Source organism: Vulpes lagopus, chromosome 3, assembly GCF_018345385.1.
Source record: "Vulpes lagopus strain Blue_001 chromosome 3, ASM1834538v1, whole genome shotgun sequence".
Lineage (NCBI taxonomy): Eukaryota > Metazoa > Chordata > Mammalia > Carnivora > Canidae > Vulpes > Vulpes lagopus.
Window position 1 is genome coordinate 146,402,592 of NC_054826.1, and position 23,749 is coordinate 146,426,340.

Consider the following 23,749-nt stretch of genomic DNA (forward strand, 5'->3'; position numbering starts at 1 on the left):
TAAAAGAATGAAGGTAGAACTTCCTTTTTAGAATAACTCTCTAATGCCATCATCCTGAAAATTTTGTTTTGAAAGTTCGTATTAACATACCAAGAGCCTAAGAGTGTTAGTACAGAATGTGAGATTTTTGTGATTTAGTGTACAAAGAGTAACTACAAAAAAAAAATCTTATTGGTTTTGGGCTGTCACTAACTATATCTTAATAAAGTTTTATTCAAATCTTAGTGTGTGCAAGGAAATCAAATATTTGGGCCCAATATTTTAGTCATATGCAAGCTTTAAAATGGTAAGTCCTGGTTTGCTTCTGCTACAGAGAAGTTGAGTATCTAGCGAACCAATTCTCTCACGAATAACAGTGTAAAAAACTTGGACCATGCAGCTAGAACAAACTTTTCATTCATTCATTCATTCATTCATTCAACCATTCATTCATTCTCAGCTTCATTGAGATAGAATTTACATATAACATTGCATAAGTTTAAGGTGTATGACATGTTGATTTGAAACATTTATATATCACAAAGTGATTACCACCATGGTATTAGCTAATACTCCATCCTGTCACTTGATTATCACTTCTTTTTTGTGGTGAGAATATTTAAGATCTACTTTTTAAGCAACATTTAATTATGCAATATACTATTATTAGCTTTAATCATCAGAATATGTTTATAATTGGGATAAACATCTCCATGTTTTTAATGGTTTATTCCAAGGCCCATATAGTACAGTGGAGGCAGGTGGTATATAGGTGGCTAAAACTTCCTTGGAAAATCCCACCATCTCTGGCTAGAGAATTAAGGGCAGGGATCCTGAGGCAACTAGTGTTATAGTAGAGAAAGGAAATGTCATAGTCAGGAGAATGTGTTTCACAGACAAATTGTTAACTTCTTGCATCCCCTACCATCTCTACTGCAGATATAAGGAGGTTCTTAGGGGATCCCTGGGTGGCTCAGCAGTTTAGCGCCTGCCTTCGGCCCAGGGCATGATTCTGGAGGCCCAGGGCGTGATCCTAGAGACCCAAGATCGAGTCCCACATCGGGCTCCCTGCATGAAGCCTGCTTCTCCCTCTGCCTGTGTCTCTGCCTCTCTCTCTCTCTCTCTCTCTGTCTCTCTGTCTCTCTCTCTCTCTCATGAATAAATAAATAAAATCTAAAAAAAAAAATAAGGAGGTTCTTATTAGATATAGAATTGCAAGCTTCTAGTTCTTTTCTTTCAGCACCTAAAAAAATTTATGACCCTGATTTTTGGCCTCCATGTGTTTTGATGAGAAATCTGCTGTCATTCAAATTGTTTTCCATCTGTTGATTATATGATGTTCCTCTCTGGCTGCCTTCAAGATTTTTTTCTTTGTCTTTAGTTTTCAGAGGTTCAATTATAATGTGTCTTGGAGGAGACTTATCCTATTTCCTCAGCTTCTGGAATATGTGGGTTTATGTCTTTTGCTAAATATGAGAATATTTCAGCCAGTATTTCTTTGACTGCTTTTTCATCTCTGCCTACTTTCACCTCTCTTTCTGGTACTCTGATGACCTAAATACTATAAATATTTTATAGTTTCCCAGGTTCCTCAGCCCTCCCCCCCGCCGTTTTTTAGTATATTTTCTTTCTGTTCTGATTGCTTAATTACTCTTGTTCTATCTTCCAGTTTCATAGATCCTTTCTCTTTTCCATTCATTTTGCTGTTTAGACCATCCATTGAGTTTTTTATTTTAGTTATTGTATTTTTCAGCTCTAAAATTTCTATTTGTTTCTTCTTTATCTTATATTTCCTTGATGAGAATTATTTCTATTTTTTCAGTTTGCCTTCCTTTACCTTTTGTTCTATTTGGGCCTCCAGTGGATTAAATGATACTTGACCATATTGGTGGGGGTGGCTTTTCTTTACTCAGACTATTGAATTAAATGCTAATTTCTTCCATAAACACTCTCACAGACTCTAAAATAAGTTTTACCAGTTATCTGAGCATCACTTAGCCCAGTCAAGTTGACACATAAAATTAACCACTACCACAGATATATCAGAATGGAGATGACAGAAAAATTAGTAAACTAGAAGATAAGTCAAAAGAAATGATTAAATCTGAAGAAGAGAAAGAGGGAAAAAAAGACTGAAAAAGATTGAACAGAATCTTAGGGACCTTAGGAACAAAAACAAAAGTTCTGATATATATTAATTGGAGTCCAGAAATAGAGAAGTTAAGTAATGAGGCAGAAAAATATATTGGAAGAAATAGAGAAAACTGCTCAAATGTGAAGAAAGGCATGAATTTATAGATTCAAGGAGCTTTGTGAACTCTACAAAGGATAAATTTGAAGAAACCTAAGTCTAAGCACATCATGATCAAACTGCAGAATATCAAAATAAGGGGAAAATCTTAGGCCAGAGAAAAATGACATGTTACATGCAAAAGAATGATGATTCAAATGATTACAAACTTACCATCAGACATGGTGGTGGTCATATTTAATGCAATCACATCTACACAGTGCTGAAAGAAAAACTTGCAAACCCAGAATTCTATAGCCACTGAAAATATTCTTGAAATATAAAGGCAAAACAAAGGTATTTTCAGGTAAAGAAACCTAAGAGGATTTGTCCCCAATATACCCATAATGCAAGAAATGCTAAAAGAGTTTCCTCAAGTTGAAAGAAAATGATACCAGAGAGAAATTTGACTCTTTGGGAAGAAATAAGGACCATGAGAAAAACCTTAATATCAAGTAAATTAGAAAACTATTTTTATGTTAATTTTTAAAAATTATATATGACTTTAGGGGCACCTGGGTAGCTCATTTGGTTATTTGTCCAACTCTTGATTTCAGCTCAGGTTACAATCTCAGGATTGTGAGATTCATCCCTGCATTGCTCCATGCTGAGCATGGAGCCTGCTTAAGATTCTCTCCCTCCCTCTCTCTCTCTGCCCACATGCCCTGCTTGCCTGTGCATTCTCTCTCTCTTTAAAAAAAAGCACCTATTAAAAATAATTTAAAAAGAAAACTATATGTGACTTTTACAAACAAAAATTAGGGGCACCTGGGTGGCTCAGTCAGTTAAACATCCAGCTCTTGGTTTTGGCTCAGGGAATTATCTCAGAGTCATAAGATGGAGCCCTGCATGGTGTGCCACACTCATCAGTCTGCTTGAGATTCTCTCTCTCACTCCTTGTCTGCTCTCCCCTACTTGCATGCTCACTCTCTTAAATAAATAAATAAATAAATAAATAGGAAATAAAATCTTTTTAAAAATAAAAATAGAAGGAAAAATTAGAACATTGTCTTGAAGGGTTTATTTTTTTATATTTTTAAAAAATATTTTATTTATTTATTCATGAGAGACACAGAGAGAGAGGCAGAGACACAGGCAGAGGGAGAAGCAGGCTCCCTGCAGGAAGCCCAACGTGGGACTAGATCCCAGGACTCCAGGATCACGCCTTGGGCCGAAGGCAGGCGCTAAACTGCCGAGCCACCCAGGGATCCCCAAAGAGTTTAAAAATATATGTATAAGGGATCCCTGGGTGGCTCAGCAGTTTAGCGCTGCCTTCAGCCCTGGTGTGATCCTGGAGTCCCGGGATCGAGTCCCGCGTCTGGCTCCCTGCATGGAGCCTGCTTCTCCATCTCTCTGCCTCTGTGTGTGTGTGTGTGTGTGTGTGTGTGTGTGTGTGTGATGAATAAATAAATAAAATCTTTAAAAATATATATGTATAAGTAATACACAAAATAATCATAACATAAAGAATGGTAGGGACAGGTGGAAATGGACTTATGTTGCTGCAGGGTATTATATTAACTGTAAGTGGACTGTGAAAAGTTTAATGTATATAGTAATACCTAAAGCAACCACTAAAAATTTAAGAGGTATAGTTAAAAAGCCAAGAGACCAGTTAAACTGAACATCTACCAAACATTCAAATAATCTGAAAGAAGGCAGCAAAAGAAGCAAAGAGAAACAAAAAATTGAGATGACAACAGACTATAAATAAAATAGTAGACCTAAATCCAACTATAACAATAATTACATTAAAAGTAAATTGACTAAACACTCCCATGAAGAAACAAAGATTGTCAGAATGGCTTAAAAGGCAGACCTAACCATCTGCTAACTACAAGAGATGTACTTTATTTTTTTTTTTTAAGATTTTATTTATTCATGAGAGACACACAGAGAGAGGCAGAGACATAGGCAGAGGGAGAAGCAGGCTCCATGCAGGGAGCCCGATGTGGGAGCCCTGGACCTCTGGATCAGGCCCTGAGTCTTTAAGTCTTAGGCTTTTTAACCTGTTTTCCCATTTTGAACAAAGTTTAGTTTGTCAACTTACCTAATAAGATGAATCATCCAAAACTGAATGCAACACTCTGTGTAATCTGTTGTCTTGTTCAAGGGAGATAGTATGCTTTGTGGAAAAATTGAGGACCAGGATAGGGAAATACAAGTTCTCTGGTTCTGCCAGAAAATGACTAGCATTTTGATCTTAAGTGAATCAGTCATTGTAGATTTCTCAGTATAATCAGGAGCTGAAATTATTTGACCTATGATTTTTATTCATTTTTAGCATCAATAAATGAAAGTACAGGTAAGAATCTCTGAGAAATCTTCTCAATTAGGAAATATAAATGAACTGAGACATTCTGCTTACAAATGACTGAGGCTTAAAGAAATGTTTTGTGACTTGAAAAGAATTGTTTAGTTTTGTATCAGATTTGTGTTTGGAGGTTTGTACATTTTTCCATTTGCGTGTGGATCAATGACCCTTAACTTCTGATGTTAGAGATTTTCCGGTCATGTGCTTTAGATCATGCAAGTTTGTGACTTGCTATGTAATCTCTGTGAGTTGGAAAAATGCAAAACATATGGCAACTCAGATGTTAGGTTGGGAGGAATTAAAAATTTAAAAATTTCAGAGCTGTTTAGAAGATGCATTGCTATAAAAACATATTTTATGTGATTTGTGTATCTCAATATGTTGAGAAAGATGCCATTTGGGAGTTAAGTCTAGGGAAATATATATCTTTTTATACTTTAAGTCTGCTCTATATAACAACAGATGTTGCAAATAAAATGAGAATTTGTTCAAAGCCAGAGATTTTTTAAAAAGTACATTTTCTAATTATAACATTTAAACAACAACATCAACAAAAAATCAGCAACAACTGCCTTTTAGAAGAAGTAGTATGGTTTGTAGAAAGAGCCAGGGGCCAGGTATAGGAAGATCCAGGCAAAATTACTTCACCATGTTAGATATCAAATACTAATTTCTAAGATATTTCCTGATTTGGGGAAATTTTCAGCTAAATTATGTAAACAGTATTTTTATCTAGAAAAAAATGGTTTCTAATTCTTCAATATTATAGGTCATGGCCTACAAAATAACTTTAGTTAAAACTTCCCCAAGTGACTTGTGATACAAAGCATCTTGCTGGAAAAAGAAATTTCCTACTGGTTACTTGCCCATTCCTCCACATGTGGATGGAATACAAAGTGTGAACACAGACTGTGGGGTTTGGCAGGACTTCTTTTTAGAGTTAATTCTGTAATTTTTTCCCCCTAGAGAGTATGTTTAAAGTATTCTGTTATCAGGAAATACATAAAATGGGTGAATAAAGTTCCTAATGTTCAATGAGAACTTACAGTTTGACAGCTCTTTTATTCTACAGGTATCTGAAAAAGTTCTAACAGTATACATCAGCTATTTCACTTTCAAATTTATCACTCTCTTACTTGGTGTTTCCTAGACTAAGGGTTTTAATTTCCTTCCCAGTCTCCATGTATTTTTCTTTCTTTCTTTCTTTCTTTCTTTCTTTCTTTCTTTCTTTCTTTCTTTCTTTCTTTCTTTCTTCTTTCTTTCTTTCCATGTATTTTCTTAAATCCACAGCCTTCACCTTTTGTGGTGTGTTTCTGGCCAGAATGGTTTCACTTGGACTTATTTCAACCCACATGCCTCTATTTACTAGGGTAAGGATAATATTCCTTCCACTTAAGTGTATAATTTTTTTCCCATCTACTTGGTTCCACTTCCCTCCCCATAATACACACATGCAATGTATCTCCTCTCTTACACATTCACTCAGGCATGCACACACACCATTTGTATGAATTCTTAGACATTTTCCTCCATCAATTAAATAAATAGGTGTTTATAAACATCTGTAAACTGTAGAGTATGTATGTAAATTTTGTTGTGACACTGGTGTTTTCACAGGTCACTAATCTGAATCAGATAAAGCAGGGTAACAATGTATGTAACTCTCCCCCCACCAAAGGCAACAGAACACATTACTCTGAAACTATGTCCCCTAATTGTTGGAATCCAGCTTCTCTGACAATCCCCACCCAACAGTCTCCAGATGAAAATGGGAAAGAGGGGCTTTATAAACTCTCCTGGCTTTTGCAATCAGTCTTAACCCTCATAAATCACATATACTTTATTTCATAAGCCAGGCTCACTTTCCTGGCCGATTTCAAAACTCCTACTTTAGAGCATCCACTGGAGCTCTGGTCAGTTTTGCTGCCCATGTCACTGCCTCTGTCTGGGCAATGTGTTGTTCTGAGGCCAGCAGATCTCGCCCAAGGCAGGACCTTTCACTCTGGAAGGCTTAATGGGGGCCAGACCCAGCATTGCTTAGCTGCCTCTCCTCCACAGCCTAGTCCCTTTGGCTACTCTTGCTGCTCCTTGCTGAGTCTGTGTTCCCTCGATGGAATGTGTGTTCCTTAGGGTGGCCAGCTGTGGGGCTGAGGGGGCACCTAACCTCAGCACTGAGCTACTTTTTTTTTCTTCCACTTTTTATTTATTTTGACATATTGGTATTTTCATAAACTTGCAAGTAGAAGATAAGCTCTTCAATAAAAGCCATTTTATATATACAACATACAGAAATTATTTTGCTTTATTTTTTTAAAGATTTATCTATTTATTCGCAAGAGACACAGAGAAAGAGAGGCAGAGACAAAGGCAGAAGGAGAAGCAGGCTCCCTGCAGGGAACCCAACGTGGGACTCAGTCCTGGATTCTGGATCCTGGGATCATGCTCTGAGCCAAAGGCAGACACTCAACTGCTGAGCCACCAGGCAACCCCAGAAATTATTTTAAAAGTCTGTTCACATAATGAATTCTTTTGGTACTGACAAAAAAATAAGATACAAATAATTGACTAGAAATGAAACTATCACTAAACTAAGATACACAGGAACTGGTAAATAATCTGAAAACTCTTTTAACTTGTGTCTTCAACTTGATTTGTCTGTTTAATTGAGAAGGATTATAAGAGTAACTGTTGCATTTTCTGGTCTACTATCTTTAAAATTCCCCCTGAGTTTATGTTTACAAGGACAGAATTGAATTTTTCCTCATCAAAACTAGCTTTTTTCACAAATAAATTTTCAGGTTAAACTTGTACTAACGTATGCTCTGTTTTTTTTTGTACACTCGATGGACAGACTTTGAGATCAGTTTTTAAAATAAATACAGTTCTGATACAGTTTCAACATTCCCTTTGTATACCTGTCTTAGCACTGAGCTACTTTTGTTCCTTGTGCGCTTCGACAGGGCGACTCTTCCTCCAGAAATCTATCCTGTGTTCCCAGAACTGGCAGGGGCCATGAACAGCCAGAATTTCTAGAGAATATTTTTAGGTTTACTTTCTTTCCTTCTCTGGTGATTATTAATGGTGGTAGCTGTTGTGAGAAAATGGATTCATCCATTTCCCTTTGCAGTGGCTTCAAATTCTGGGTAAACATGGATACAGCACTCTCAACTTTGTTCCAGGGATCATCCAAAATGTTAAAATATATGCTATTATGTGCACTGTGCTTTCTCAATGCTTTGACATATTTAAACATGAGATTAACCCAGGCTTCAATGCATCAAAACTTGACATATATCACAAATAAATAATTATGTAACAGTTGCTATAGCATCTCTTACTAATTCCCCTGTCACACTCCCTTTTTGGAAGGGATTCTCGATAGATGTATTATTCCTGTTTCTTCATGGTGTATCTTATTTCTATAATTCTGTCCATACCCCATTCTGTCCAGTATCTTAATAAATCTCTTTAATAACTACAAAATTATATCACCTCTAGAAAGTACCTTATTTCTAAACAACATGTAAACAATATTATATAATCTTTGATCACATTACTGCAAAATCCTGCCAATCTGTGTGTGTGTGTGTGTGTGTGTGTGTGTGTGTGTGTGTTTAGATCAAAAAACAAAATGAAGAGGGTTGCCTGGATGACTCAATCAGAAGAGCATGCAACTCTTGATTTTGGGGTTGTGAGTCTGAGCCCCACATTGGGCATAGAGATTACTTCAAATAAAACCTTAAAAAAACAAAGAAAAACAAAGAATACCTGTTCTTAAAATCTGTTTTATACTCTGATTCCTGACATTTAAATATATTTTAAAAAGTTACAGTAGCTTTTAAAAATTCCTTCAAATAACCTTTTTGCAGGTATAATATATCCCCATGTTTCATTAAGATAATACAAGATTCTGGATGCCAGAACCTTGATTATAATAGTCAGGTAAAGTCTACCACATTCAGATACTAACCTCTTGAAAGAATGTGTTAATTCCTATTTACCTGGGGACTTTATAATATGGCAAATTAAGCCTCATACATATTGCAAGAAAAAGTATGTACAATTTATTATATAAATCTAAATAGAACTACTCATAGAGATTATCTACTGGTTATCAATTTGCTTTTACTCCCCCTGAAGGAACTGGTATTAATTTTTGATTAGGAAATAATTCTATCCCAGTGTGGACTACTGCTTGTTGTCCCAAAGATTCTGTGCTGGGATGTTTGCTTCTTACTTCAGGGATTATGTTACCATACTTTAGACACTACAATGCAATTATATAAAGAACAACTGTTGAATATTGAATCTTTATCAACTGATTTCTATGGAAGGCTTAGATTCTTTGTATTAATACTCTCTGGCTAGCCAAGTCAGTGGGATGTTTTGGTTCAGGGTCAAACTGGAGCATCTTGCCTGACAATCTCATTAGAATTAACATTCTTGGCTTGGGAGAACAGAAGATATTCTAAATTCATTTTTGCTGCAGAAGTCAATTTCTGCCTGAAAAACAAACAAGTCTGAAATACAGGTACTAGGGTCTTGTACATCATTACACATACTCCTTTAGCAGCTGGAACTCAAGGAATTACTCTCTAATCAATTTGTGTTTACTATTTTCTTGGTTACACTGGGACTTAATAAATCTTTACCTAAAGAACAATTATCCATTGATTTGGTCTTCATTCATTTATCCTTTTGTTAGTTATGTACCTACTAAAATGCATAGATAGTATTGGACTCTCCTACACAGAATTGTGCATGACTGTCTAAAGTTTTCTTTCCTTCCAGGGTCCCATCCTACCAGACTACATTTGTTTCCTTTCTTTCCTGTCCCTTCCCTACCTTCCCTTCCTTTTTCTTTTCTTTTCCTTCTTTTTTGCTCAGGCATTAATTCTACAATTTTCAGATTCTTCCAAATGATCTCTTTACCTTTTCTTTTCCAAGTATGAAAATAGTATTTGCACATTTCTGGCAGTTACCCAGAGAAAAACAGTCCTGGGCATTTCTTGGTTCCGCCTGCTCTAGAGCCATCAGCACTAACCTTTCAAAATCAACTCCTTTTTAAAAAATCTTTTAAAAATATTTTATTTATTCATAAGAAACAGAGAGACAGAGAGGTAGAGACACAGGTAATCAGAGTTTAAATAGAGTGGAGGTTACAAAGTAGGGAAAATCTTGGTTATGTAGATTTTTTGAACCTGAACCCATGGCATCAATTGTGTTAGGAAAAATATATGTTGTTCTTGTGTCATGAGCACCTATTATTTGTCTATCAAGCTCTTCTAGTCTTTTTGAAAACTATGTTCCCCTAAACTCTTTTATTTGAAATGGGTCCCTTTATTTACTCTAATCCACATAAATAAGACTTATTGGTCCATCAGACCAAAATGGATCAAAGAGCTAAACTTAAGAGCTAAACCTATAAAACTCTTAGAAGAAAACGTTGCAGAAAATCTTTATGGTATTGGATTTGGCAATGACTTCATGGATATAACACCAAAAGCCCAGGCAGCAAAAGACAAAAAAAAAAAAAAAAGGGTAAGAATTTTTGTGCATCAAAGGATACTATCAAGAAAACAAAACAAAAAAAACCAACCTACTATATGGGAGAAAATATTTGCAAATCTTATCTCTGATAAGGGATAAATATCCATAATATATTTTTAAAACTCCTACAATTCAATAATAAAAAGATACATCACAAAAATTGGCACAGGACTTGAATAGATATTTCTCCAAGAAGATATTCGAAATGTCCATTAAGCATATTAAAAGATGCTCAGTATCATTAGTCTTTAGGGAAATGAAAACCCAAACCACAATTAGATATTACTTCACATCTAATAGGATGACTATATTTTTTTAAAAAAATGGACAATAATGTGCTGACAAGGATGTAGAGAAATTTGGGCCCTCTTGCATTATTGGTGGAAGTGCAAAGTGATAACAGCAGCTGTGAAAAACTGGTGGTTTTTTCAAAAGGTTTAATTTAGAATTACCATATGACTCAGCAATGGCACTCCTAGATGTATAGCTAAACAACTGAAAGCAGGGACCCAATCAGGTATCCCTACCCTAATGTTTATAACACCATAGCCCAAAGGTGGAAACTAAGCAAATGTCTACCCACAGATGAAGGGATAAACAAAATGTGGCGCACACACACACGCACACACACACACGCACACACAGTGGGATATTCGACTTTAAAGAAGAATGACAGAGACGACATGAGAGACTCCTAAGTCTGGGAAACGAAGAGGGGGTGGTGGAAAGGGAGGTGGGAGGTGGGCGGGGGTGGGGGTGACTGGGTGACAGGCACTGAGGGGGGCACTTGGTGGGATGAGCACTGGGCGTTTTGCTGTATCTTGGCAAATTGAACTCCAATTAAAAAAAAAAAGAAAAAGAAAAACAATAAAAATAAAAAAGAATGACAGGCAAAAGAATGTCTCTGCCTCTCTCTATCTCTTTCTGTGTGTGTCTCTCATGAATAAATAAATAAGATCTTTAAAAAAAAATAAGAAAAAAGAATGACGTTCAGATCTGTGCTACAAATGATGAACTTAAAGACGCGCGGAATGAAATAAGCCAGATACAGGACACACGTTGGATTCCGCTCCCATGAGGTACCTGGAATAGGCAAATTCCTAGAGGGGTAAAGGTTACCGGGTACTGGGGGAAGGACTAGGATTTTTTTTTTTAATTTAAGATTTTATTTATTCATCCGTGAGAGACAGAGAGAGGCAGAGACACAGGCAGAGGGAGAAGCAGGCTCCATGCAGGGAGCCCGACGCGGGACTTGATCCCGGGACCCCAGGATCCCGCCCTGAGCCAAAGGCGGCGCTCAACCGCTGAGCCACCCGGGGATCCCCGGATCTCTATTTAACGAGGACAGGCCACAGCTTATCGACAGAGCAATATTCTCAAAGCTAATTAGCAACTTTTGTTGGAAGAAAAGGGGACGCGGGAAGGGAGAGCCCCCAGGCCCCGCCGACCCATGGCTGGGAGCTCGCCTCGCCAGGCTGGGGGGCCTCGCGGGGCCGCTGGATAGGCCTCCTCTCCGCGAGCTAGGAGCCCCGAGGTCTCGCGGGGGGACGCTGGCCCGCGAGAACGGGATCCCACGGAGCCGGGGGGCCCAGTCCGTCCGTGCGTGCCGGCGGTGGCCCACCTTCGGCGTCGAGCTGCGGTGAGGGAGCAGAGCCCGCCCCGGCCCGCGCCGCGCGGGGCCTCCCGGAGGTCCGGCCGGGAGCCGGGCGAGGCCCGAGGCGCTCGGGGCGGGGCGGCCGCTCGCGTGGGCGGGGCTGGCGGGAGGACGGCCCTCCCGCGGGGTGACGGAGCCGCCGCTCCGGGCCCCTGGGGTTACGTGAGGGCGGACGCGGCCCCCTCAGCGGCTGGAGGTGCGGCCTGCGGGGGCGCTGTAGCCGCCGGGCTCTCCCGCGGTGGGAGCCGGGGCGCGCTCGCGGCGCGGCCCACACGCGCGGCCCTGAAGGCTTCCTCGTGGCGCCCGGGAGGGTGGGCGTGGAGTCGGGGCGGGCCCCGGCAGTCCCGAGGGGGTTTCTGCCTCAGGCCCGGACCGGGCTCCCGGCTTGTCCTCTGGGGACCCGTCCCCGGCGGGGACGCGGAGACCGCGGGTCTTCTGTTTCCTCCCCGTGACGGCCGCTCGTTCGAGGGAGTGTCGGGCTCGGCCTCGCTGACTGCCGATTTCTGGCCAGTCTGTTCCGAGCTTCTGCGCTTTTGAAATGGGTTTTATTTATTTCTGAGAGTACAAATCCTGAGGAACGACTAAGAGATGACAGGAATTCGTATAAGAGGCATTATAGAAGATAAGAAAATGCTGAATTGTCACTGAGGTAATTAGGTAAAGGGCAGGTCACCTCAACAGACAACCGATTATGTAGCCATAGAGTTGAAATATTTTAAGAGTGATTGGAGCAGAAGCAAACACCTAAAAAATAATAGGATTTTATATCACATGCTGAAACTAAAACTTTGTGGAGAATGATCAAACATGCATACTTAGAAAATCTGACTCTAGACCTCCAACTTAAATTAGTTTAAAAATCTAGCATCTTTACGATTATAAATTCATATTAAAACATAGCAAAGTACGTCCTAGGTCCTGTGTTTTAGAGAATATTTATTTATGTAATGAAAGTGCCAAATTAATGATCTTTTAGTACTTTGAAGAATTTATTGAAAGAATCTGAACTAGAAAATATTCCACATTTTTAAATTGAACATTAAAAATTTGGCATAAGGGACGCCTGGGTGGCTCAGCGGGTGAGCGCCTGCCTTTGGCTCAGGGCGTGATCCCGGGATCCTGGAATTGAGCCCCACATTGGGAGCCTGCTTCTCCCTCTGCCTGTGTCTCTGCCTTTCTCTGTGTGTCTCTGATGAATAAATTTTGGCATAAAATTCTAGGTTTCAGGGTTGATGGAAGATAATTTTAAATAAAAATTTTATTTAAAATTACTTTTATAAATTGCTAATGTGTTTATTCCACAATGAATTCTTACGGCTCATTTACCAGGCGCTGTCTGGGTTATTAGAATACATTAGTGAGCAAAAAGTTGCTCACTCTAGAGGAAGATAAAGAACCTAAACATATCGTATGCCAGTTAGCTCTTCGTGCTATGAAGAAAAATAATGTACCATACACAAACATTTATTTATTTTCTTAAAGAATTTATTTATTAATGAGAGACACAGACAGAGGCCGAGAGAGAAGCAGGCTCCAGGCAGGAAGCTGGATGCGGGACTCAGACTCCATCGCGAGTCTCCAGGATCACGCCCTGGGCTAAAGGCAGGCGCTTAACTGCTGAGCCACCCAGGGATCCCAACGGAGACTTTTATTATTATTTTTTAAGATTTTAAAAAAATTATTATTCATGAAATACACAGGGAGAGAGAGAGGGGCAGAGACACAGGCAGAGGAAGAAGCAGGCTCCATGCAGGGAGCCCCACGTGGGACTTTATCTCCGGTCTCCAGGATCACACCCGGGGCTGAAGGCAGTGCTAAACCGCTGAGCCACCCGGGCTGCCCCCAAAGAAGACTTTTAGATAAAAGTTGTTTTATTTCATAGAGGCTCATCAGAACGAAAAATATATAGATGTTTTTATTCTGAACTGAAGAAAGTTATATTTTCTTTTTTTTTTTGCCAGAACTAGAAATTGAATCAGAAATTCTTTTGAATATATTTGTTATTTATTTGGGAGGTTTTTGAATTAGTTTATGAAATAATTTTTTTCCCCAAACAAGTATTTTTAATTTATAGGTTCATTTTGTTTGGAGTTTCCTTTAGAATAAAGGATTGAAACACATACATGTAAGCCTTAGGATTTCCTACTTAAATTTTGAGGTATTGAAGCCATATAAAAGTGGTCCAGTGACTTTCAATATTGAAAACTTTTTTTGTTACTTAAAATTATAGTTTTCCTAAAATGAGAAAGGGGATATTTTGTTACTCTTTTTTAAAAAAGATTTATTTATTTATTTTGAGAGAGAGAGAGAGAGAGAGAGAGAGAGGTGAGGGGTGGGACAAGAGGGAGAGAGAATCTCAAGCTGACTCCTTCCTGAGTATGGAGCAGTCAGGACCCTGAGATCATGAGTTGAAATCCGGAATTGGAGGTTTAACCCACTGAGCCACCCAGGTTCCCCTATTTGTTACTTTTTGGATACTATAACAACATGATTAGCATTTTCATTCATACTTTATCAGGTATTATTTTCAAGTTCTGAAATCGTTTACTTAGATAAAGATGTTAAAGACTCCGTTAGCAGATTTTGGAATGACTCCCTTCTGTCTCTTCTCCCTGTTATCTTAGGTTTTTATTGTTAATACATCGTTTTAGACATTTGTAGAACCATGCTAATTTGTTTCAATTTAACTGTTTCTTTTTGTTGGTGACTGATTAATAAATTAAAAAAAAATGAAGAGGGCAATTAAACAACTGGGAAGGGAGAAAAAACTCAGTAACTAAAACATGAAAAATCCTACAACATTCTGAATAAGAACAGTCCTAACATACACATAGATTTAGCCTCTTATCAGTAGTATTTTGTTAAGGGTGCATGTGGAAACATTCCTGTCGCCTCTACATACTCCCTACATCAGGGAGGACCCAAAACTGAAGGAATATGATCTCACTTGGTAGTATGGATTTCTCCACAAGATGGCACTCATATAGTTCCTTTGATTTTAGCTTCTATCCTAAGAAAAGAATTGCAATATATTAACTATCATAGTAAATAGAAATATGATTTATGTTTTATGGTTTGTGCATCTATTTCATGTTTTGTCATATAGAATTTTCTATCATGTTTCAGAATTTAGAAAAAAATTGAGGTGTAGTGTTGATGTGCAGGGGAAAAGAATGGCAAAGTGAATGGAACAATGTCTGTGTCTGTAGAAATGGTTCTTCAGTTTCCTGTTAAGTTTGAGACTTTGTACAGCCCTAGAATTTTATTATATCCTCAGGTGGCCAGTACTGAATGTTTTTATCCTTTATATTTAGATACTATCTATTAAGGTAAAAATTGTCTTTTTAGAAAGGAATGTAAACATTTCTATATATACCTTACGTAATGTGAATGTAAACAGATATATATACATTAAACTTGCACATTTTTTTATTTTGGAAAAGTTCAAACATATACAAAATTGACAGAACATTATACTGAACTCCATGTACCTATTATTTAGTGGTAGCAGTTATCAACTCATTACCAATATTCTTTCATCAATACCCCTTTATCTCTCCCCATTTATTTTGAAGCAAACCTCTACATATGTATTTGGCATATTGTTAGAGACACATTCGTGATAAAATGTATTATCCTAAATCAATAATAATGGTGTGAACAAAGTATTAAGAGCCCAAAAGGAGTGATTAATTCTGTCTTGGAGAACAAGACAAACTCAGAGAAGCCTTTGAAAAAGAAATGTCGTTTGACCAATACATGAAGGATGAGTAAGGATCTGGAAGTAAGGAAATGGAAGAAAACACATTCTAAGCATTGGTGCAGTATGAAGAGAAGGGTGCAAATGTGAATATGCATGAATGAGTGGAGAACAGAAAATAATGTATTTGAATATTGAGGCACTTCGGAGGAAGCTGCAGAAGATACAGCTGGAAAGATAGTCTGTGGTTATCCTGGGAAATTAATAATTATAGTTCATGTATTCAGAAATATTTTTGTACAGATCTGTAAAACTAAGAACAGATCTGTAAAACTAAGTTCTAAATAACTAAGATATAAACTAAATATTAATATTAATAACAAAAATATAAACTACTTTTTCTATATTTTGGTAGATTTGTGACACAGTCCAGTTTTAACAATGCTGAAATCAAATGACTCCTTGTTTTCTTTGGATACTTTGTTTTTTGAAAAACCAGATGAAGCTAAAAAGTAAGTCTGCCTTTAAAGGATAACATAGTATATTGTTTTAGAGCTACTTGATTTTTGAGGAGTTTTAATTTTCTTTCTGGAAATATACAAATAAATGAGGGATCAATAGAATGATATTTCAGGTATATTTTTGGTAAACGTGGAATTCAGATATAAGGGAGTAACTGAAGTTTAACATCTTAAATATTGTAACTTAAGAAATAGAGTAGATTCTTGTCTATTTTGCTTTCATTTGTTTGCATTTCTGATTTGTTCCAATTATTTTTGGCAAAGGTAAAGACTTGAAGTAATGGTCAAACAGTAGCCCTGGACAAATAGTGATGGCAACTTTTGAAAACAGAATGGGTAGTGTGCCAAAAGCCAAATATGATGGGCAAATTCATTGTAGGCAGGAAATAGGGGTGGAAATAAAGGTGTGGTGCCGAAGGAAATAAGAACAGAGAATAGTCTGTAAAATACAGGTTTTTATGGATTTTCACATGTAAATTGTTCTCACTTCTAAGTTTTCTATGTATTCTATTGTATTATCTTTTTTTTTTTTTAAGATTTTATTTTTGAGTAATCTCTATACCAGTGTGGGGCTAGAACTCACAGGATTAAGAGTTGCATGTTTCACTGACTGAGCCAGCCATGCAACCCTGTGTTATCTTTTTTTGTTTTAAATAAGGAAGCATTGAGTATTTATTGCTTCATTAATTTTTTTCATTTATTCAAATATTAACTCAAATATTGATTGAATGCTGAAAGGGATATAAGAAGGATGAGACAGACTTGTACTTCAAAAGAACTTAAAATCTATTTGAGGAGATTAAGCATACATATGGATATGTCATCAATAAATAACATGACTATAATTCATTCAGATTTGGATGCTTTGAGACTGAAAGAGTGCATCCAATTTGCACAACAGGTGTTAATCAGGCCTGGCCTGGGCAAAATGCAAAATATATTGGTCTTTCTAACAACACAGAGTCAAAAAAGGTGCGAAGGAAATATTAGCCTATATTCACACAATGAAATTTCAGATTTGGAGGGAGTACAGACTGATTGGGTTAGGCTCTATGGTAATGGGGAGAGACTTTGCAAGACCTTGAAGGATTTTGTAATTCTAAAATAGCAGAGAAGAGGAGGCCACTTGAAGGCAGAATTTAACAGCAAGAAAGAAGAATGGAGGTGGGACAATTTGCAATACCTTTAGGAGAGAGTGTATAGAGAAGTTTTCTGGAATAGAAGGTTCATAAAGGAGAAACAATTAGACATAAAGTTAGAAAAATAAACTGAGGATAGGTTGTGGTGGATGTTAAGGGCCAGAATAAGGATCTTGGACATGACTTTGTATGTGCTAAAAGCCATGGAACTAAATCAATAAACATTTATTGACTAATATGCCTAATTATGTAAATACTTGCTAAGTATTATAGATGTGAATGGAACTAGAAATAAACCCTTAAGTGTTTATGATCTAGGAGTGGTATCAGACTGATCTATCATTAATCTTTCTATATGCCTATATATCTATATTAGACCTACATACAGATACACATAATATAAGAGAACTGTGATAAATATTATAGGTTCAAATAGTACTTAAGATGACGGAAGTATTTAAGCTTGATTTTGAATGAATGTAAGCTCTAGGGCCTTGAACAGTGGCTGGAACTTAGTACTCAGTAAATAGCTATTGAATAGATTAATGAAAGAATGAAAGAGTTGAACTTCTATAGATAGATATGGGATAGGGTCATGTCCAGTGACAAGCAGAGTAAAGGAAATATTTTTGAACAAAGATGAGGGATAGAATGCATTATCTATTTGGTATACAAGTAGTTCACTTTGGCCTGGACTGTAAGTTCCCTAGTGTAGGAGAGTTAAAATTGTAAGGTAGCCTAAGGCCATTTGGACGTTTGGCATTCTTTGGAAACCACTGAAGTATTTTGAATGGAATCTAATTATAATGAAAACAATTCTAAATTAATGTGATAGGAGTGTGTAAAATATATTAGTGAAATCTGGAGGCAATGAAGCCAGTTAGGACACTTGTTCTTAACCATACATAAATTGATTAGAGCTTTGATTGGAATAGTGACAGTGGAAGTACAAGGAAATAACAAATTCAAGAAGCATAAAGAAGATGCAGTAAGACCTGGCATATGTCTGGATATAGTAGGTAAAAGATTATGCTATAATTTGGATTCTGGATGGGTAAGGGAATGATGACACCTCTAGAAAATAGGAAAATTATAAGGCAGATTTGATTTTATGGGGAGGCTGGATAGTAGAATTAGATGTGTGCTTTTTGTATATTGTTAATACCTTTCTTAGATTTTCTAGAATTTAGGTATATACCAGACACGGGATGCCCAGTGATTGGTCTGCAATAAAAACCCTGGGCCCTGAGTATCTAATGAGCCCCCTCATTGGCAACACTTCATACATGTTGTTACAGCTTTTTCCTGAGGGAATTAAAGATGTCCTGTGTTACTGTACTGGGAGAGGGCCTTTGGAAGCTTGTTCTTGGTTTCCCCTGAACTTTGCCTCATAATCATGAGTAGCATGATATGTTGAGTCCTTTGAATTAGTTCGGGGAATCATTGGCTCTGGGGTAATCTTGGGGCCTCTCTGACAGTCCTAAATTTCAAATGCTTTGGCCCATTATCAGTCTGTCAGGACATTGTTAGATAACGTATTGTAGATTTTTTATTTGGAAAACATAGCTAAAGTAGCTATGCATTATTTGCTATGAAAGGCAGTAAAGTAAAAGACTGGCTCTCACTTTTAAGAGCTTAAAATCCTAAATGAAGAGAGTAAAAAACAAATCATAAAATCCTTGCTGCGTGGCATAAACAGTGTATGTGGTGCTCTTCTCAAATATATTTCCTGTCACTTAATATTTATCTTTTTGTTCTAATGAAGGGCAAATCAATGTTTTTTGAAAAGGAAACATTAAAACATTATATGTTAATAGGATCACAGCTGAAGGATAAGGAGAGGTAGTAGTTCACAATGCCAACAAGGTGCCAAAAATCTCAACAACTATAGGTTTACAAAGTGATTGTCAGTTTCAACTGGTTTCTTGGATTTTCTGTGGTTTATAGGTGGTTCTGGATCAAGACTTTTTGGGTTAGCACAGTAATTTGTAATGTTTTAGGAATACTCTAGAATACCAGTAGTAGTGTCATTTATACACTGATGACCCATGATTAGTTGTGAGGTGTGTCATAAGTAACTTGTTACTTGTGATAGGATACTAACGTTTCAGAATGATTTACTACTTTTTTTTTTTTAATATGGAGTAGATTTAAGATTCTTGTCACAAGTGTTTGAATTGGAGAAAAAGAGATGGAGTTATAGTCAATATTTAGATAGCATATCTCACATAGCAGTGTTATTAATCCTATGACACACAAGGGAAAAGATTGAGAACACTGCTGTGTATAGAGATACATCAAATTCACCATAGAAAATTAATTTATAGGATGTTTATCTAGGAGTCTGTAATTGAGTAATGTTTAATTAATAATTTCTGATGTAACTTTATTAACGTATCTTCATACCTTTATATTTTGTATAGCTATCCAGACAATGAAAAATCATTGGATTGGTTTCTCCCACCTGTTCCATTGATTTCAGAAATTCCAGATACTCAGGTATTAGAGGAGGAAATAGAAAGTCATAAACTGTTAGGTAAGCCATCACATATTTGTTATGAAGTTATTAAACCCATGCAACTTATGTCAATGTAAAAAATCTAGTAACACATTAAAGTATTAATTCCTTTATTTTAATGGAATAAAATGATAGAGACTTATTTTGTTCAAAATAGTGCTCACCGAATCTAAAAATCTAAAACATTTTCCTTTCTATACATATATACACATATATATGCATATTAAATGTATACAGTACACTATCACACACATGTTCTATTGTATGAATTTGTTTCCTCTTATTAAAATTGTTGGTCCCATTTAGTTTTTGTCTTGCCTTTTACTAAAGGTAGGATCCTCTCTAGCTTAGGAAAACCACATTCCTGAAAAAAACAAGATGTGGAATATTATATATAGTTTGGTACCATTTTTATAAAGTTAAAGACAAGCAAGCACATTCAAACAATATATGTGATCTTATGTGGTATTATTATTTTTTAAATATTTTATTTATTTGTTCATGAGAAACACACACACAGAGAGAGAGAGAGAGAGAGAGAGAGAGAGAGAGAGGCAGAGACACAGGCAAAGGGAGAAGCAGGCTCCATGCAGGGAGCCTGACGTGGGACTTGATCCTGGGTCTCCAGGATCACACCCTGGGCTGAAGACGGTGCTAAACCGCTGAGCCACCCGGGCTGCCCTTATTATGTGGTATTATTGACAACATTTTGATTTTTAAATTTGGTGGTAGTTCATTTATGTATATCTTAAACTTTGTAATTTGTATATATTATATACATGAAAATATACATTATTTATATTCCTATATGTACCAAATAATATATAGGTTACACAAGCTATATATACCATATACATAGATGATAAAGCAAATTTAAGCCCTAATAAGGCCTCCAGATTCCTCCCAACCTTTGAAAGATGCTTGTAAAGTCTCTGTAAAGAAACTTTAAAAATTTTGCCACCCTGATGAAATCATACCTTTATCTTGATTTTAGAAGCAGTATTACAAAATTAAAAGCATTGTATCATGTATTTTAATACTTAAATTCAGTAACATTTTGTATGATTGGTCATTGTATTTCTTTCTTTTTTTTTTTTTTTTGGTCATTGTATTTCTGTGTGTAGATTGGCTATATAAATTTTCAGATCCTCAAAAAAAAAATTTTCAGATCCTCATAATTGTATAATTATATGTCATTTTTAGTAGATAAAATACTTAAAGGTATAATTATGGTTATTTCTGAGGGTCAGAAATTAAATCTATTTTATAAATTAGGTTTTATATAAATTTCAAATTTCAATAATCCTTGATTGAGTGCCCTTCAGTGATATGTTCAGTAGCAGTACCAATCATCTGTAGTTCAAAACCATATGTGATATTACAGATTCTCTTGTTATTGTATGAATAACTTTCATGTTTACCTCGTCAATTGTTTTGAAAATTTTTATTAAATTTTTTCATGGTCATTTTGAAAGTTTATTTTCGTGGAGAACATATATTAATTAATATATTCCATTTTTGTAGGTCAGGAAGAAAGGCCAAAAATGTTACCATCAAATTTAAAGATGACTAATGTAAACACAAATTATATTTCACCAACACAAAAATTCCAATTTGCCTTTTCCTCAAATAAATGTGAAACAGGTGATCTGAATTTAACAGAAGCAGGTAACCATAACTTAACACGTGTTCCTGGGAAGCTGACCTATGGTTCTCAGAAATACAAAAATCACATTGGCACCGAGATAGCACCTGAGAAAAATGTTTCAGGTAATACAAAATTAGTAAATTTTGCAGAAGATAAAGGAGAGAGCACATCAGCCTTCCGAAAAAGGTAATTAATTAAATGAAACACTGAAGACTCAGTAATAAAGGTGGATATTTATGATATGTCCAAATGTATGAAGTATAATAAAATCTAAATGAGAAAAACAGTAACAACAAATAGGGTTTACTATATACCAGATGCTTTGTTAAACCTGGGATTCTAGTCATAGGTTCTTGCCTTTAGAGAGCTACAACTTAATGGGGGAAAGACGGTAAATAATGAAAAATAATTGATTACTTAATACTACAATAATTATTTTGATGAGGTATATGGTTATAACAAAGGTTCTTAAACTTTTTATTGTTGGGACCCTTTACACTTAAAAATTATTGAGGATTCTCAACAGTTTTTGTGTATGTGGTTATGTCTATCAATATTTAACTATATTAGAAATCAAAATTGAAAAAATTTTAAAAGTACATGATGCTTTAGTAATATTAGAAAATTGTTTTGATACTATGAACTCTTTGAAAGGGTCTCAACCATTCTTTGAGAATCGCTGTTACAGCTCTGAAGCATCAGGGAAGGCTTTCCTGAAGAAATAGTATTTAAACTTAGCCTTAAGGAAGAATAGGTTTAAACTAAGGGCAAATAAAAGAGAATATTCCAGGCAGAAGGAATAGTATGTGCAAAAGATATAAGGTAGGACAGAGCTTGACCTATTCTTAGAAAATTTCCTTTTGGGTAAAATCAGAATTCAGAGAGGTAAGGTTTAGAGGGAGCAAGTCATTCAGAGTCACATAGCCTGTGATAAACTTTGTGCTTTTTCTTAAGGCATTGTTTCTTCAACTGTGGCCTGTGGGCCCACTCTATCAGAATCACCTGGAGTGCTTGTTAGAAATTTGGATTCCTGGGTCCTACCTTAGGCCTGTTGAATCACAGTCTAGCTGAAGGTGGGGAAGGGACCCAGGAATTGTCAACAGTTTTTCTGCATGATTGTTATGCACACTAAAGTTTGAAAGCAAGTGTTTTAAGGTCCTGCATTTTAACCAGAAGAATAAAATTAGTTTTTATTTTTTAATTTAAAGTCCACTTTGGCATTAGTATGATGAATCAGAAGGGAGCTAGAATATGTTGTGAAAGGTTACTTTAAGAAGGTTTATTTATTTATTTATTTATTTATTTATTTATTTATTATTAATCTAGGTGAGAGAGAATGGGAGCCTGATGTTGACTGTGGTAGCAGGATGAGAGAGTTCAGAGTGATTTAGGAGATAGAATCCCATAGGACCTAAATGATTATTAGATATGACCCCTGACTCCAAGTTATCTGACTTGAGCCAGAACAGTGAAGGATGGTAGTGCCCTTTCATAATATAGAAAACTATTAAAGAAGAACAGGTTTTGGGGATGGTGATGAGTACAGATTTGGACATGTTGAGTTTGAGGATCTATAAATTGTCCAAATAGAGAATTCGATGCATGGGTTTAAAGATTCAGAAGAGCTCTAGTTGATAGGTTTTGTTTTCTCTGTGACATAAGAAATGAGATCATTTGTGGAGTTGGAGGGAAAAAGTGGGAGTATTGAGCACGTATGAAAAGAGTGGAGGAGATTATGGAAAATGGGAAAGCAATCCAGTTTGAATAATGGTAGGATTGTTGGGCACTCTAAAGAGCCCAGTTGCTGTTGATGTCTATGAATTTTTTTTTGTAACATCTCTATTAAGATATAACTTGGGGCACGTGGGTGGCTCAGATAGTTAAGCATCTAACTCTTGGTTTTGGCTCTGGTCATGATCTCAGGGTTGTGAGACAGAGCCCTGCATGGGGCTGCTTGCACAGCAGGGAGTCCGCTTGAGATTCTCTCCCTCTCCCTCCCCACTCTGTTCTTCCCCCTGCTCATACTCTCTCAAACAAATAAAATCTTAAAGAGATATAACTCACGTGAAAATTCACTCTTCTGAAGTATACAGTTCATTGGTTTTTAGAATATTCACTGAGTTGGGTAATCATCACTACTATCTAATTTTAAAACATTTTCATCCCCCTCAAAGAAACTGTATTCATTATTGATCACTCCCCTTTCCAACTCCTCATTCTCCTCCTCCTCCCCAGCCCCTGGCAACCACTAATCTTTCTGTTTTTATGCATTTACATATTCTAGACTTTCATGTAAGTAGAATTATCCAATGTCTGACCTTTTGTGTCTGGCTTCTTTCACTTAGCATGTTTTCAAGGTTTATCCATATTATGTCATGTATCAATACTTCATTCTTTTTATGGTCAAATAATATTCCATTGAGTGGACAATACAAC

General features: G+C 36.6%; 1 protein-coding gene across 1 annotated transcript in view; it reads left to right on the top strand.

Annotated features, from left to right (window-relative positions):
- The first annotated feature begins 11,349 nt into the window (after positions 1–11,349).
- The window catches only part of HFM1 (helicase for meiosis 1), a 98,834-nt gene continuing 86,434 nt past the window's right edge, over positions 11,350–23,749 (top strand). Inside the window, exons 1-4 of the mRNA XM_041749784.1 lie at positions 11,350–11,772; positions 15,903–15,999; positions 19,571–19,683; positions 21,190–21,499. Coding sequence (XP_041605718.1) covers positions 15,929–15,999; positions 19,571–19,683; positions 21,190–21,499 — 494 coding nt within the window. The 5' untranslated portion in view covers positions 11,350–11,772; positions 15,903–15,928. The remainder of the gene's footprint in view (positions 11,773–15,902; positions 16,000–19,570; positions 19,684–21,189; positions 21,500–23,749) is intronic.